This window comes from Anticarsia gemmatalis, chromosome 11, assembly GCF_050436995.1.
Source record: "Anticarsia gemmatalis isolate Benzon Research Colony breed Stoneville strain chromosome 11, ilAntGemm2 primary, whole genome shotgun sequence".
NCBI lineage: Eukaryota > Metazoa > Arthropoda > Insecta > Lepidoptera > Erebidae > Anticarsia > Anticarsia gemmatalis.
The window spans coordinates 8103889-8117985 of NC_134755.1; the positions used below are offsets into that span (position 1 = coordinate 8103889).

At 33.9% G+C, this 14097-nt stretch overlaps 1 protein-coding gene and 1 long non-coding RNA gene across 3 annotated transcripts in view; one reads left to right on the top strand and one right to left on the bottom strand.

Moving 5' to 3' along the window:
* Positions 1 to 14097, top strand: part of LOC142976607 (uncharacterized) — a 94262-nt gene that overhangs the window by 33512 nt on the left and 46653 nt on the right. For both annotated transcript variants that reach the window (XR_012959661.1, XM_076120051.1), the window contains exon 2: positions 8961 to 9012. Coding sequence is in view for 1 of the 2 variants with exons in the window: in XM_076120051.1 (XP_075976166.1) it covers positions 8961 to 9012 (52 nt within the window). In the remaining variant the exon portion in view is untranslated. The remainder of the gene's footprint in view (positions 1 to 8960; positions 9013 to 14097) is intronic.
* Positions 1198 to 14097, bottom strand: part of LOC142976610 (uncharacterized) — a 47290-nt gene continuing 34390 nt past the window's right edge. Inside the window, exons 3-4 of the long non-coding RNA XR_012959666.1 lie at positions 2201 to 2366; positions 1198 to 1969 (exon numbers count right to left, since the gene is read on the bottom strand). This is a non-coding gene — a long non-coding RNA (uncharacterized LOC142976610). The remainder of the gene's footprint in view (positions 1970 to 2200; positions 2367 to 14097) is intronic.

Here is a 14097-nt window from a genome sequence, read left to right on the forward strand (position 1 = left end):
TTTTGCTATACATTGTTCTTACTTGTATCCAACGGTATAAGCGGCGCACGCACAAATGCAATCTTCAATTAGATTTTTTTTCTGCCTTCTTGGACATAAATCGCTATAACTCAGCTAATATAGTTTCAATGTATTTCAATTATATATAAAAACCTGTCGGAGAAAATACTCTTTCTATTAGTGAAAACCGCATCAAAATCCGTTGCGTAGTTTTAAAGTTTTATGCATACGAAGGGACTACAGACAAAATGGGCGACTTTGTTTTATACTATGTAGTGATTCGTTATTTGGTCAATTAACTTTCTTATTTACTGTAGTATGTAGGTATTTTTGACAAGGCAAGGTAACGAGACTGAAAATAATTGTATAAATTAAAATGGCGAATTATGACATTATTCTCATGAAGGTTGTAAAGACTTGCAAACAAATAAGTTGCGAATTTTGCTGCTACATACCTACTGAATTTAACATATTCTTATAAATGTGAGATTTGGGATATTTGTTACTACACAACAATTTTATTTAAAAAATTTTAGTTCAATTTGGTGCACAAATCTATACTAATATTATAAAGCTGAAGAGTTTGTTTGTTTGTTTGAACGCGCTAATCTCAGGAACTACTGTTCTTCAGTTTTAGATAGCCCATTTATTGAGGAAGGCTATAGGCTATATAACATCACGCTACGGTCATAAGGAGCGGAGTAGCAACGAAAAATGTTATAAAAACGGGGAAAATTTTGACCTATTCTCTTAGGTGACGCAAGCGAAGTTGCGCGGGTCAGCTAGTATTTTATAACCCGGAATAAATCTTTTTACTTTAAAAATTCTCATCACGCCTTCAAAGTGTCGGGCAAAAGCTAGCACTACGTAATGTATCAAATTTTATTCAATTCTATTAATTACTTAATTTAAATGCGATGCACTCGATCTTAGACAATACAAATAATTATTAAATTTATTATACAGATTTTCCATAAACTTATTTCTATAATCTTATACTAACCTTATATATTATTTACCTACTCAATAATTAAATACCTACCTAGTAGTAATACTCCCCACATTGCTTCAGATAAAATCTTCTAATTCGCTCACACAATTTGTCTTAGGTTGATTGCGTCACAAGATCTAGGAATGAAGCCAAACCAATTAGGCAGTCAGCACCTTTTAGTTGAGGACTCTTATATTAAGTAGGGTTTCTAATCCAACCTCTTGCCGGGCGACTTTAGGGAATAAAATAAACGTATTTTTCTGCAACTAATTAGAAAGTAAATAAATTGATCTGTTATTTGCTAATTATCATCTTTCCTGTCTTTTAGGTTGTTCTTATTGTTACCCAATAAATTAGTAAATCTAGCCTCGAGTCAAATTCTTTGTTTTGCTACTATTGTTGTGATAGTATACAGAACTGTTCGGTTAAAGAAATATCTTGAAAGTATCCGTGGTCGGGTTAAATTCAAACACAATCTATAAAATGCTTTACTTCTCTCTCTACTTACAATTTTATTTTTGAGAAAACATTTAAAGCTGAAACTTTGAGCTTGTATTTTTCAGTCGCAAACAAACAAAGCAATCTTCGTTATAATGTTCATTGTACCAAATCATTTGGTGAACGAAATGATGGGGAAGCTGACGCCCTTTTAGCCCTTTTTTCACAAAGGGTCGCGGGTTTGACGCCCGCACGGGTTCCCTTCTTTGCCTAAGTACAAATATTATTTTCGCTCCAGATATTTGTGTGTCATCCCTAACGACATTCCTCACCCCATTTTGAAATAAGAAAATCGTTGCGAATCGGTGCACCGCTGTCGTTCTCCAATGTCAAAGAAGAAATAATTTTGAACACTATAATGCTGGTTGACAAACATTGCATTGAGTACAGTAGATAATCAATTTATTTTTATTTTATCTTGTCTTTTTCTTTGTTGGATTTTGGTGCATCTATTCGCTTTATTTCGCGCAAGATATTTATCTGAAAAAAGCAAAAAGATCATTATTCGCTGTTCTATAATTCTCTACTTACTCTATGAGATGAAAAGGTTGCCAAATTTCGAAAAAGTCTGTAAAGAAATATTTCTTTAACATTTAAAAAAATACCTATACAATTCTTGAACAACATGTTATTGTACGTAAAAACAAGCGGTATAAAGTTGACACAAACAAGTACAACTAAACAAGGGTCGCATAATGACGTCATACCTACCTGCATCATTACTATCTGTCTGGATAGTATGGTCTAACCCGGACCGTTCTGACCCGGGCGAACTTAGCTCGAATGGGCGGTAACTAAAAACTCTTGCTTTATAGGCACACATCCCGGTAGAAACGGCTGCTCGCTGTGTGTGGTCTGAGTGTGACGATATAGCGATCTGGAATAAAAAGATATATTTATTTATGTTTACTGGGAGCTTTTATATCATTGAGCAGGTTTTTTAATGTTTCGACACTGATGTTGTTATTATTTTTATTTACATATATGATTATGAATAGATGATGCATGTAATATGGTAGAATACGTATTATGTTCCGAAATTCGTTTTTCTGCGTTAACAGGCGAGATTTTCGGAGTCAGTTTTGCGCATTCCATTTGTTTCCGTAATTTCTTCCTGCGAACAAAATTTAAAAATAAGGATGTAGTAACTAATTGTAATATTAATTCCTTATGCAATTTTTTTGTTTGAAGCATTGACAAGTTTTTTTGAGTTATTGGACTCAAAAAAACTTGCCACTGTTGCTTTATAAAAAATCACCTAGTTTCACTTTTAAAAGACTTAAAATTATTATTTCAGCTATTTGTCTGTTAAGGGATAAATCAAGTTTATGAATCACTCACGTTCACGCAATTTTATGAGCATTGTCTTTGTTTACCTCGGAAGTTAAAAAACAACAACACCTTTTATAAACTTAAAATGGAACAAGTAAATAAAAAAATACGGTAGCAATAAACAATAAAAGATAAAGAGTAACAATGCTTATGTTTACCTGTTATGAATTGGTTACTTCTTTTATAAGAAAAGTGAAATCTAGTTGAATTCATTTTTAAACTTTTTTGTCGAAAGTGAAAGCCTAAACGGGGTTTTATTGCCTTTTGTAAAAAATACTTGTGACTTTTATGGACTGTTTATTTGATAACGCGTTGAGAGTCTTTGTTAGTGTTAAGCAATTAGGTGCCGGAATATTTTTAAATACGCTAACTAGTATTATACATAAACGAAATTTTTACTTAAAACATTTTGATCATCTCACGCGATTTAAACAATAACTTACAATTCTTATTAGTGGGCGTATTTTATACATTTTAATTCATACATTTGTTTAAGTTTAAATCGAATCCTCGTTCTTTCTTTGTAGATGTTACGTTCAAGCAACTTAAGTTACTTGCGGCAGTTCACATTGAGTTCAATCTAGTAATGAAAAATAAAACAAATACTTCGATCTGGAAGGACTCAAACTAAATTATGAACGTTTAATTTATGAACGTTTTAAATAAATTCAAAACCGCGTTTGCTCGTATTTGCACCACACATGTGTACCCACACAACAAACGTAGTAGTTAGTAGTCAAGCATCGAGGTACAATACACACAGCCACAATTATTCCCACTTCTACTATTTATACTAAAGCCTTCGCAGGATCTGCAGAATGCAAATACTTTGAACTTTTGTTGTTTCAACCCCGCTTTTGTTTCGTCTACCCTTCGAATGCCAGCTGTAAAGTTCAAGATGGGTTTTGTTTTAAGCTAGCTTAGGAAATTTCTGTTCTTGGGACATCTAAAAGGTCAGACAGAATGCCAGTGTGGTCTTTTATTTTAAGAATAAGGAACATGGAATAGAGTTTTAAAAAAGTACATAGATAGTTTTGGTAGGTTTTTGCGGCATGGTGCCATTTAAACGCAATATTTTCTTTTATCTAGCTAGCATATATGTACTTATATTAGATAAATATTGGTCTATTGGTCGTTTATTGTAATTGCAGTTATTGTTATTACAATTTACTTACAGTTTATTGCATAACAGAAAAAACTACAATATTTAAAACATAAAAGGGAAAGACCGTGTGCAAAAAATGCTGTTATTAGGGCCGTTGCATTAGTAGGAAATATTCGCTGTAGAGGGAGTAAACATCGGTAAGCTTGACTAATAAACAAAACACTAATGTCCCGTTTACCGCAAAGTAAACAGTGTCCCACGCGTATGAAACAGCAGGAGGCTTCTATCTACACTGTTTATAATACACAATACCTTTATAATTCCTACTTTATCTATAATAAAGCACGTTTGAATAGCTAAAACGATGATGACGGAAATATTCACGCATTTTTTTCTAGTTTATTGAACTGTGGATTTGTCGTGAGGAAGTAATGGCCATTTGTTTACGGATACTGTGTCTAGCTGACAAATCTAATCTTTGAATGCAAAGATTTTGAATATATTATATGCAACAGTTATAAGTTATAATAATCGTTATCGGTATGCAGATCCAATTTTTTGTGATAAAAAATACTAAGTAGTTAATCGATAAGCTCGCCATTTCTGGTTAGGTTTTTGATTTTATATGTGCTGTACATCCGCAAAAAATCGAATGAATCCTTGATATTTCTATTCAAAGAGAAATACTAAGAAACACCTAAAACATAATACCTAATGCGATGTTCGCGGTCGTCCATAATTTTATTCACAGTCTTGTCCGCTGAAAATCTTCATAAACGAGTACAAGGCACTAAATCCTGAACAATACGTGATCACGCAGCATACCTACTCATATCACAAACTTATTCTGGGCGTCGTATTGTCTGTCGCATTATGTAAATACCCGTTTTAATCTTCTGTGAGAGAATCCTGGGTTCAGCTAATAATGCCTGTTCAATGCAAGTCACGAGTGAACCCAATATCAGGATGTAGATTAGAAAAACATGTAAATAGAGGCTCGATGTGGGAGCGATGTGACGCAGCCTTCGTATGTACGTCACATCGACAGAAAACGTTCTGAAAGAGATTGATTCTATTAACATGTTTGCTCGAAGGCGGGAACTAGACAAACATTAGGCGTGGATTAGGTACATATGTGAGTACAAGAACGTAACACGAACATGTCAGCATGGTGCCTTGCTTCTACTAATAAAATGTTCGTATGAACAGGAAATTAACCACTATTAAATATAACGTAAGCGAAACTTATATTTTTTACTGTTGGAAATCATCGTGTTATGTAATAAACTAGCTAATATCTAAAGTGTTGCAGTTCGAATGGTTGTTCGTTGTTCTTTCCAGAAATGTCGTGTTCGTACGTTCAATCACACAAACAACTTTTTGTAGGTACATAAAAGTGTAACGTGAGAAACACAGAGGAAACGCAACGCCAGTTCTCTAATTTTCTTATTATGGAAATACACATATATTTATTCAGAATGCGGCGTGTTAACGCCTCAGAGAATTTAACTTAAACAAATTTGAATTAACGTTATGTAATAAGATATCTAATGGAATTACAATAAGATGGGCGACGGCTAATTTTAATAAAATATATTTGCTTATCAAATACGCTGATAGAACTGTCAGAATTATCGGCAGTGATAATAAATAGGCAGATTTGTTGAAGCGGGCCTGTCAAATATTCACCACGACCGTTAAACGGCTATAAATGTGTCGATTCCATGAGATATTCGTGTATATCTATTATGTTATTAGAATATACTTCCCATCATGAATACGTAGTTCTCGCAACGGCCTTTTTGACCCGTTGTAGGGAAGTAACAACAAGCTTGTTTACGAAAAAAATATACCTATGTAACAAATATTTTTGAAGCTGGAAAAGCCGGCGATAAATAAGAATATGTACGCATAGATAAAGCTCCAATCTTTGTTTACAGCAACATTCATGAATCTAAGTACATCTATTAGAATAAAACCAAAGTATAATTGGATAAGATTATGGGATCATAGCAGCATGGGGTGTTTATCGCGGGCTTTCCTTAATAAAGTTCAATGATATCAACTTACGCCGATTCTTATGCTAATGTAACAACTCTTGCTCTTGTAAAATATTATAATATTTTCGTCGTCGTACTAAAAGAAATGCGAATAATCGCGAGTATTTTCACCCCTGTTTGCATTAATTTTATCGTCATTTCTTTTACAATTAATGTTTTGGCGATCGTTTGCATAGTGAAAGAGTATAATGATGCCTACTGGAAAAGGCTTTAAGCATCGTGTAGCAGTGCAAGTTTTTATATTTTGGGCTGATTTTCCTGCTTGCCAAAATTGCGTACACAAATGCTAATTTTGCTTGAAGTCAAGCCTGAAAGATGAAAGTGCGTCATTGCTTATCGCACCGCCATGCGCCAGGGAAGGGAAAAGTGAACCAAAACAAACTTATTAAATTATTTGGAAAGCAAATGTTTTGCACATTGTATGTGAACCTACAATAAACTCAAACAGTTAGTGCAAAGTACTGTTTATTTTTTATTATACTTATGTATATAACGCACCATTATTATAATAATACGTTATAACGTATGCAAAAAAGGTAGAACCACTGAAAGAACTTCGAATTTAAACACTGAAAAATCTTATATTGTTCAGAATTTTAAAGCCAAATTTTCAAGAAATCTTTTGTCTAAATTTCTCAATTTCGTTGCAATCTCTTTCGTGCTTGTCTTTGATATGAGCATAATCGTCATATAACCCAAAAAGCCACGAGTGTGAAACTCAATGACGAGAAAAACTGAAGGCGTGTGCAAACGCTTCAGTAAGAAGATGGCATTTGGAACAGTACACTTGCGACTTTGTATAAATATACCAACCACGACTTTTATCAACAAACCAATAAATACTTATTCAATATCCAGTAGTTACCAAGCCTTTAAAGGTTATTTACCTTCCTAATTGACTTTATCACGTACAAAAATCTTAACAACACGCACTACTGTTCGTATGATTAAATATAGCGATAAGTAAATACAATTCTAAAGAATCACCACGATCGGATTTCTCGATTATTTTCATTATTTACATATCTTTGCCATACAATCGTACCGTACCCAATGTAATACTTCTAATTAACATAACGTCGTGCCGTCGGTAAGACCACGAACGAACTCAATACCATCATGTGATTGGAAAATTAGTTCCTTATCAGCACTTTGAACTATTGAATTCTCATTTGATGCTATCGGGATACGCATTTGTATGTATTATTATAATATTAGGTTACCGTTATCATAGAAAATCCAACACTCAATGGGTTGTGATCACTTGACAAGAAACATAGATAAGAAATAAAAATGTAGAGCGTTTCGATGTTGATGGTTGCGTAAGTTCTGTCGTCTATGCGATTTTCCAGCGCGCGTCTGCATTTTCCTTTCAAGGGTAGACCTAACGTGAAATTAGAAGGGAAAATAGGACGAGATAATTGTGCCTCCACTCTTGCCCCACCCCCGGCGGCCCTCGTTACCGAGTTTAATCTGTTTAAACTTTTATTTACTTACGCCAAATTGAAGCGATTAGCAGCCAGGGCCTTTCCATGGAAATGCTTTTGTTTTAGCGCTGTTCCAAATTAAAGTTTCTCAACTTATTAGAACAGGAATGAAATATTCAAGGAATTTCATGATCGCCTTAAGCAATTTCACCTTGTTTTTCGAAATTGAACACCTTTATTGAATTGTACGAATTCAATCTATTCTGAGAGGTCGCTCGGCGGATATGTGGGTCGACGACATTGTAGATATCGCAAGGACAGGTAGGGAAGCCCGGTTACAAATGGCACGATACCGGCGAACATTTCCTATCTACCTATCTGAACATATTGTTAGAAATTATTCCGTACCTCACGTAGGCCGGAACGTTTTGTTCTCATTGTCTATCTACAATTTCCATGAGGCCTCCACGTATAACTACAATTTATTGATTTTCTCAACAACCTTTTGTGTTTGAGTACGTTTATATACGTTGTACAAATAGACGCTATTTTTGTTTAATAAATCATAGATGATCGCTTCGAATGTAACGAAAATATGATAATACAGTACTTTCGAGTTCATTGCCGTTATCTCTTTACACTTTGAATTTCAAACAACAAGCCCCAAGTCGTATTCAGCATTGAATTATCTTCGGATCGATATTTATGTAAATAGCTTGTAGAGTCATTTATATTCTAATATCTGCATAAATTTATATCAACACATGTTACATATTTTATTGAGTATCGGAATAAAATTAGGGTTTCGATTAAAGTTTTGTCATAATTATACCAAAAAAGTTATAAGTTATGATATAGGCAGATCCACGATACACGATATGATTTGGTAGGTAGATACAAATTATGCTATAATTTAAAGTTTATATTACTGGTGCTGACAACTAACTGATACGTGTAAGTGTTTTGAACATTTTCCGGTACCGCGAGATTTCGATCCATACCTACATATTGAGGTCATTGCACCGGATTTTTACACACGTGTGACTATTTAACAGGAATATTTTATTTATCTTGCTTTAATAACATTAACGATAATTACTGCTTCACAATATTGCAAACGAAATATCAGTAGCTCAAACCGATTTAAAAAATCTAAAATATTTACGAAGTACCAGATATTTTCTTAAAAATTTTGTAAAAGCCTAAAAAAAGAAAAAGTCAAACGTTCCCACACAGCGAAGCCTTCTGCACCAAAACACCATTCTTTAAAATGCATGCAGATGCAATAGCCGTCGGCCATGTTACCGACCTGTCTTTGACAGCCGTTCTCGCGCGCCCTATATCTATCTCTTTTCTCCGCATGCATAATGATATCTTGTCATCTCTCACCCACGGGAACTCTACACGGAATTAGGGCAATACGCATGCGCGGCGTGTCAATGTCAAATCAATCCTCGTAGGCTGATGCAATCGGTTACACACAATTTACTAGGATAGTTACAAACGAGTCGAAGTAATTAATTAATGTTATGATTCTCTTTTTTCAGAACATTCCGGTTTGGATTTCGTAGGAGTATGGAGGCGTTTGGAACATGGACGGTACGTGTGTGAACCATTCTTTATTACTATTAATGTAGGTAGGTATGAGTAGGAAAAGGCCGTTATTCTTAATGTCGGTGAGCGAGGCTGGTTGCCCTCGTAACCTATTTGCAAACGAAGGTAGAAAACTTGTTAGTGAACCCATGTTCTTTTATTTATTAAAACCAAACATACACATCGTTTTTGCACTCTAGGTTTTTGCTATGAAACTCGTACAGTTATTTTACTGCCTTTAATTATATATTTTATATTGTCATATTTTATATAAAATTCCTAATTACCCCAATATGAATATAAAAACAAAAACCATATACCTACTACATGCAATAAAGTAATAGCGTAAAACTAAACAACTATCCACGAAAAACAACGAAAAAACTTACAACCCACAACTAGAAATACTCGAAGAAGGGATAAAAAGTACCTATCTAACCGGGAGAGGGGCTTGGTCGTGCTTCATGTGCATTATATGACGTATTATGATCACCTCATCGCGTGCCAACGGGCCTTGAGCCAGGATGTCCACTATCTCTGTAAAACTCCTTCATTTTAAAGGAGCGGCATTTTACAAATACATTCCTAACTTTATTTTATTTGCTAGTAGGTATTTGTTTATTTATCACACACTTACATCTATCAGTAAACTCACAATGACTAATGCGATAGGGATTTTACCATTAATGTACGTAAAAAGCCTGATATTACAAAAGTTGTACTTGTTGCTATTATAATTTTATCTCGATTATCGATTTGTCGTTTGCTGAACATGTTATTTGAGTATTATCAAAATAAATTCCATTTGCTACAATACTTAAAGTAAAAAATAAATTAAATAGGTCATTTATAAAACCAAAAATAAGACCTAATAACTACAAAATATATGTAAATAGACCACGTACACCTGAATAATTTTGCATAATAAGTATATTATTATCTATACTAATATTATAAAGCTGAAGAGTTTGTTTGTTTGTTTGTTTGTTTGTTTGTTTGAACGCGCTAATCTCAGGAACTACTGGTCCGATTTGAAATATTCTTTCAGTGTTAGATAGTCCATTTATCGAGGAAGGCTATAGGCTATATTTCATCACGCTACGACCAATAGGAGCGGAGTAGCAACAAAAAATGTTACAAAAACGGCGAAAATTTTGACCCATTCTCTCTTATGACGCAAGCGAAGTTGCGCGGGTCAGCTAGTCTCGAGATAAATTCTAGGCAATTTATACGCACGTATTGGGATGCCTCTACCACTTAGCCTTTGAACGACTATCTAGAGATAGAACAAAGTAGAGACATTAATAAATTAGCATTTAAGTAGATAGTTACACAGAAAGGTACTTATGCCTACTGCATAAATGCATAAACATAGTGTGCACTACCAATCGTGAACGAAGACATTCAAAGCAGCCGCGTCTATATTTAGGTCCCACCTTTACACCGGGACACAAGTTAGTTAAATATTTAGTCATAGACCGGGAGCCAACGACCATATTTTTACGAGTGGCAAGAACGTCTCATTACTATCTTATTACATGGCGTGTCGGGCCCGGCCACGAACCGCAACACATCCAATTTCCCAGCTTCCCATTTATTGATATTGACTCTACGAGGACGCCTCGTGAATGCCTCGCTCTCGGATTATACGTCGAATGGATGCGCCACCCACGCAACGCTACCTCATTACGCCTATGAATTGTAGATTTGCTTCATGACAAATTCTTTGCGTTCCAAAATGTAAATTATTCCTTTTTAAATCGCTTTGAACGTTCATATTTTAAATTGATGGTGGAAAAGTGGTAATCGTACTACTTACGAAAGTTTAAATCGAACGCGTTGAATAGATTTGAAAGAAATAGCGTATTGCATAGACATTATTATTGGGTGTCGTTTAAAAGAGAGCTTGTTTAAAATAAAATACATTTTTTATTGACCATGGCGAGTGAAATTGGGTAATTTTTGAGAGAGCATTGACGGTTGTTACTCTAACTTAAGTAATAATTAGTCACGTGTTTGAAATCATGAAAAATTAGTTCTAAATGTGATGACTCGTACGAAAAAAATACGTCTTTGATTAAAGATTCGTCCTAGAAAACCACTAAATAGTCATAAAGTATGTAAACTAGTCGTAACATTAGTGTCTAGTATCTTACGTTTACTCTACAGTTAGCGGCGACCCTGACCTAAGCAGTGAAGACATAAAACACCGTGACAAACTCACTTTGTATGTCAATAGTTAGAACGTGGTGGAAGAAATACTGCAAGATTATAAGTTGTTAATGTTTGGCAAATTATGAACGAAATATTTTTTATTTTTGAATGTGACATCAGGCAAAGGAATAAATTTTTGGGGACGGATTTGTCATCGACATGATACCATACATCAATTTAAGTATTATCTTTTCTTACTTTTAATTCATCACAAATAATTCTAAGCTCCTTGACATAGAGTAAGATAAAAATCTACAAATAACGCTACGCGTAGTTCTGTTTCTATTTAAGTGTGTAGAGCCGTGATTATTTTTTTCCGTCGGAACACTTGCGCAAGATTTCAAAAGCGCTTTTGATTCTTTTCCAAAACCTTTAGTTTTAATTGACAATGTTGGTTCTGCTTTTTAATTTTAATATTGAAATAGAAATATTATAATAGACAAAGTCGCTTCTAGTAACTGTCTTTGCATCCACGGTGACCATATTTGGCGGTATCACTTATTATCATCAAACCTAACGCCGGATAAGCTCGAACCGATACGTGACTTGCGAAAAATAGTCATTTCACCCCCACTACCCCCCTAAAACTTGGTATTCTTTCACCCCACGCATAGTATTGATAGAAAGAAATATAGATACTATGCATTATCTAGATGAAATCTGATTTCTAGCAGGATTCTGTTTGTTATGTAACAATAAAAATAATCTACCTATTGAGTTTAAGTTTAACGATGAAGTCAATATTTTCTAAACAGATTTTCTGTAATAGTAATAATTTTGCTGTATAATTTATTATGGTAAACCCACTGTAGTATATGAGCAAAGCCGGGGCGGTCAAGTAGTAATTTATAAATGCGAATTAATTTCACTACCTACTCCATAGACACACATGAATGAGTTATTTAGAATTCGAAGCAATTTTAGAAGTTGATATGTATTATTATGATGTTATGTTCATTAATTCAAAGAGGTGTGTTCTTTAGGCTCCACCTTGAAATCGTAACATTGCATTGGTTGATCACTAAACTATCCCTCTTTATAGGTAAAATACAAATGTTACTTGTAGCAAAAAATTTAAGACGAAAGTGTAGATAAACCTTAGATACAATACTTTACAGTTTAAAACTCTGTTTATCTTCAACTCAACCCAAAATATATTTAACCTTTTAAGACATTAAAAATAAATCATTATGTAATTAAACATTTGTTACTACTTCACTTATAGGATAAGTTACCTGACATTTATCCATAAGCCGTGAAACTGGCTCTAAGTAAATTATTTCAATAAAAGTTCATTAGTTACATCTAAAAAAGATTAGGTATTAACTTTATGCATTATTAACTTGGACTTACATTTTAAATTTCTTCAACCGAATCCTTATAAAAATAATTATACAACATGATGAATGGGTTTATAATTAGACAGAGATAAATAAATTAATGTTATAACATATGTAATATGATGTATGGAAATATAACAAGAGTGAGTGAGACAACAATATTTTTATAGACCGGGAGACTGAAATAATTCGTTGTTATTTATAATACCTACTGTAAGTGATGACACATGAATATATGTTTTTATTTAAGAAGGTCGTTGATTCCTGTAGGTATTGAACCTTTATTATATGATAGTTTACAATCAAGTTTTTCAGTTAGGTATGGCTATTTTTGTAGCATAAAAACTGTGGTGTCAAAAAGGAGGACAATTCAGATACATATAAATTTATTAACAGATTTCAGGCCGTGTGATATGATTACTCTTTTTAAGTGTTTTTTTTCAAGAGCAAGGTGCCATCTACGTAATTTTATTTCTTAATAGTCAAATGTATTTTATTCTCTAAACCTAAAAAATATTTCCAATCCAGAATCAAATATCTCCTTAACAAGAACTAATTTTCATCTAATCTCAACAAAATAGGGATCCAAAACAAAAATCTAGACCGTAATTTGATACTCAATGTTGTTCCGAAATATGGCTGCCCTAGTCTTCAGAGCTACGTCATCGATTCCAAGAATTAAACCGCTTACAAGTCTCGGAACTGCCAAAGTTTGTGCGGCATTCGGTAATCCGGGTTAACACTTGAGTCGCCGAGAACTTTGCGAGATAAAAGTACCTAACTAATATCATAACTACGCCCATTGAACTAATCTTACACTGCCTTTGTGTAACCGAGATTCTTATTAAAACTTTGTATAAAACATCTTTGGTGTTGCTCTGAGTAAAGTTGCGGCTTTTGTCCTACTTTTGCGGTATCTGTATGTTTCGTACGCCATCTAGTTAATTAGCAAAACGTTTGTACATGTCGTGACGAGTCCATTTATCTTGATTAAATCGCATTTGATGGAAACGACAACGCACTCACACATTCGTGCAGTTACATTAAACAACACTTTGCATAAAGCCGACACGTTTCATACAAACAGGCAAGTGTATTGAGTAAATAATTATGCATCAATTTACATGTGCACGCAGAGGATTCCGTAATTGACGTTAACTGTCGTATTGTAACTGTAACATTGTATAAACTTTATTTATTAGGATGTTATCCAGCCGTGGAACCGATGTAGACCTTCATTACTTCTTATAAAACCACATGAGGCTTTTTGAAATACCTGGATAACCTTTACAGGTTACAAAAATAACTTCGCAAGAAAATGCGATATAATATATGAAACGGCAATAATGTGCAAAGAACAAAATTATCATTTTTATAATATGAGAAAAAATCTTACATGTAACCAGGCTACATATCCGTAGAGCAGTGAGCACGAGTAATACAAAAATAATAGAAACAGATCCATGGTATTTTAAATCGATCGATTAATTATATAATTTACTGGACAGCTCAAAGAAAACATCGGAAGAAACCAAAG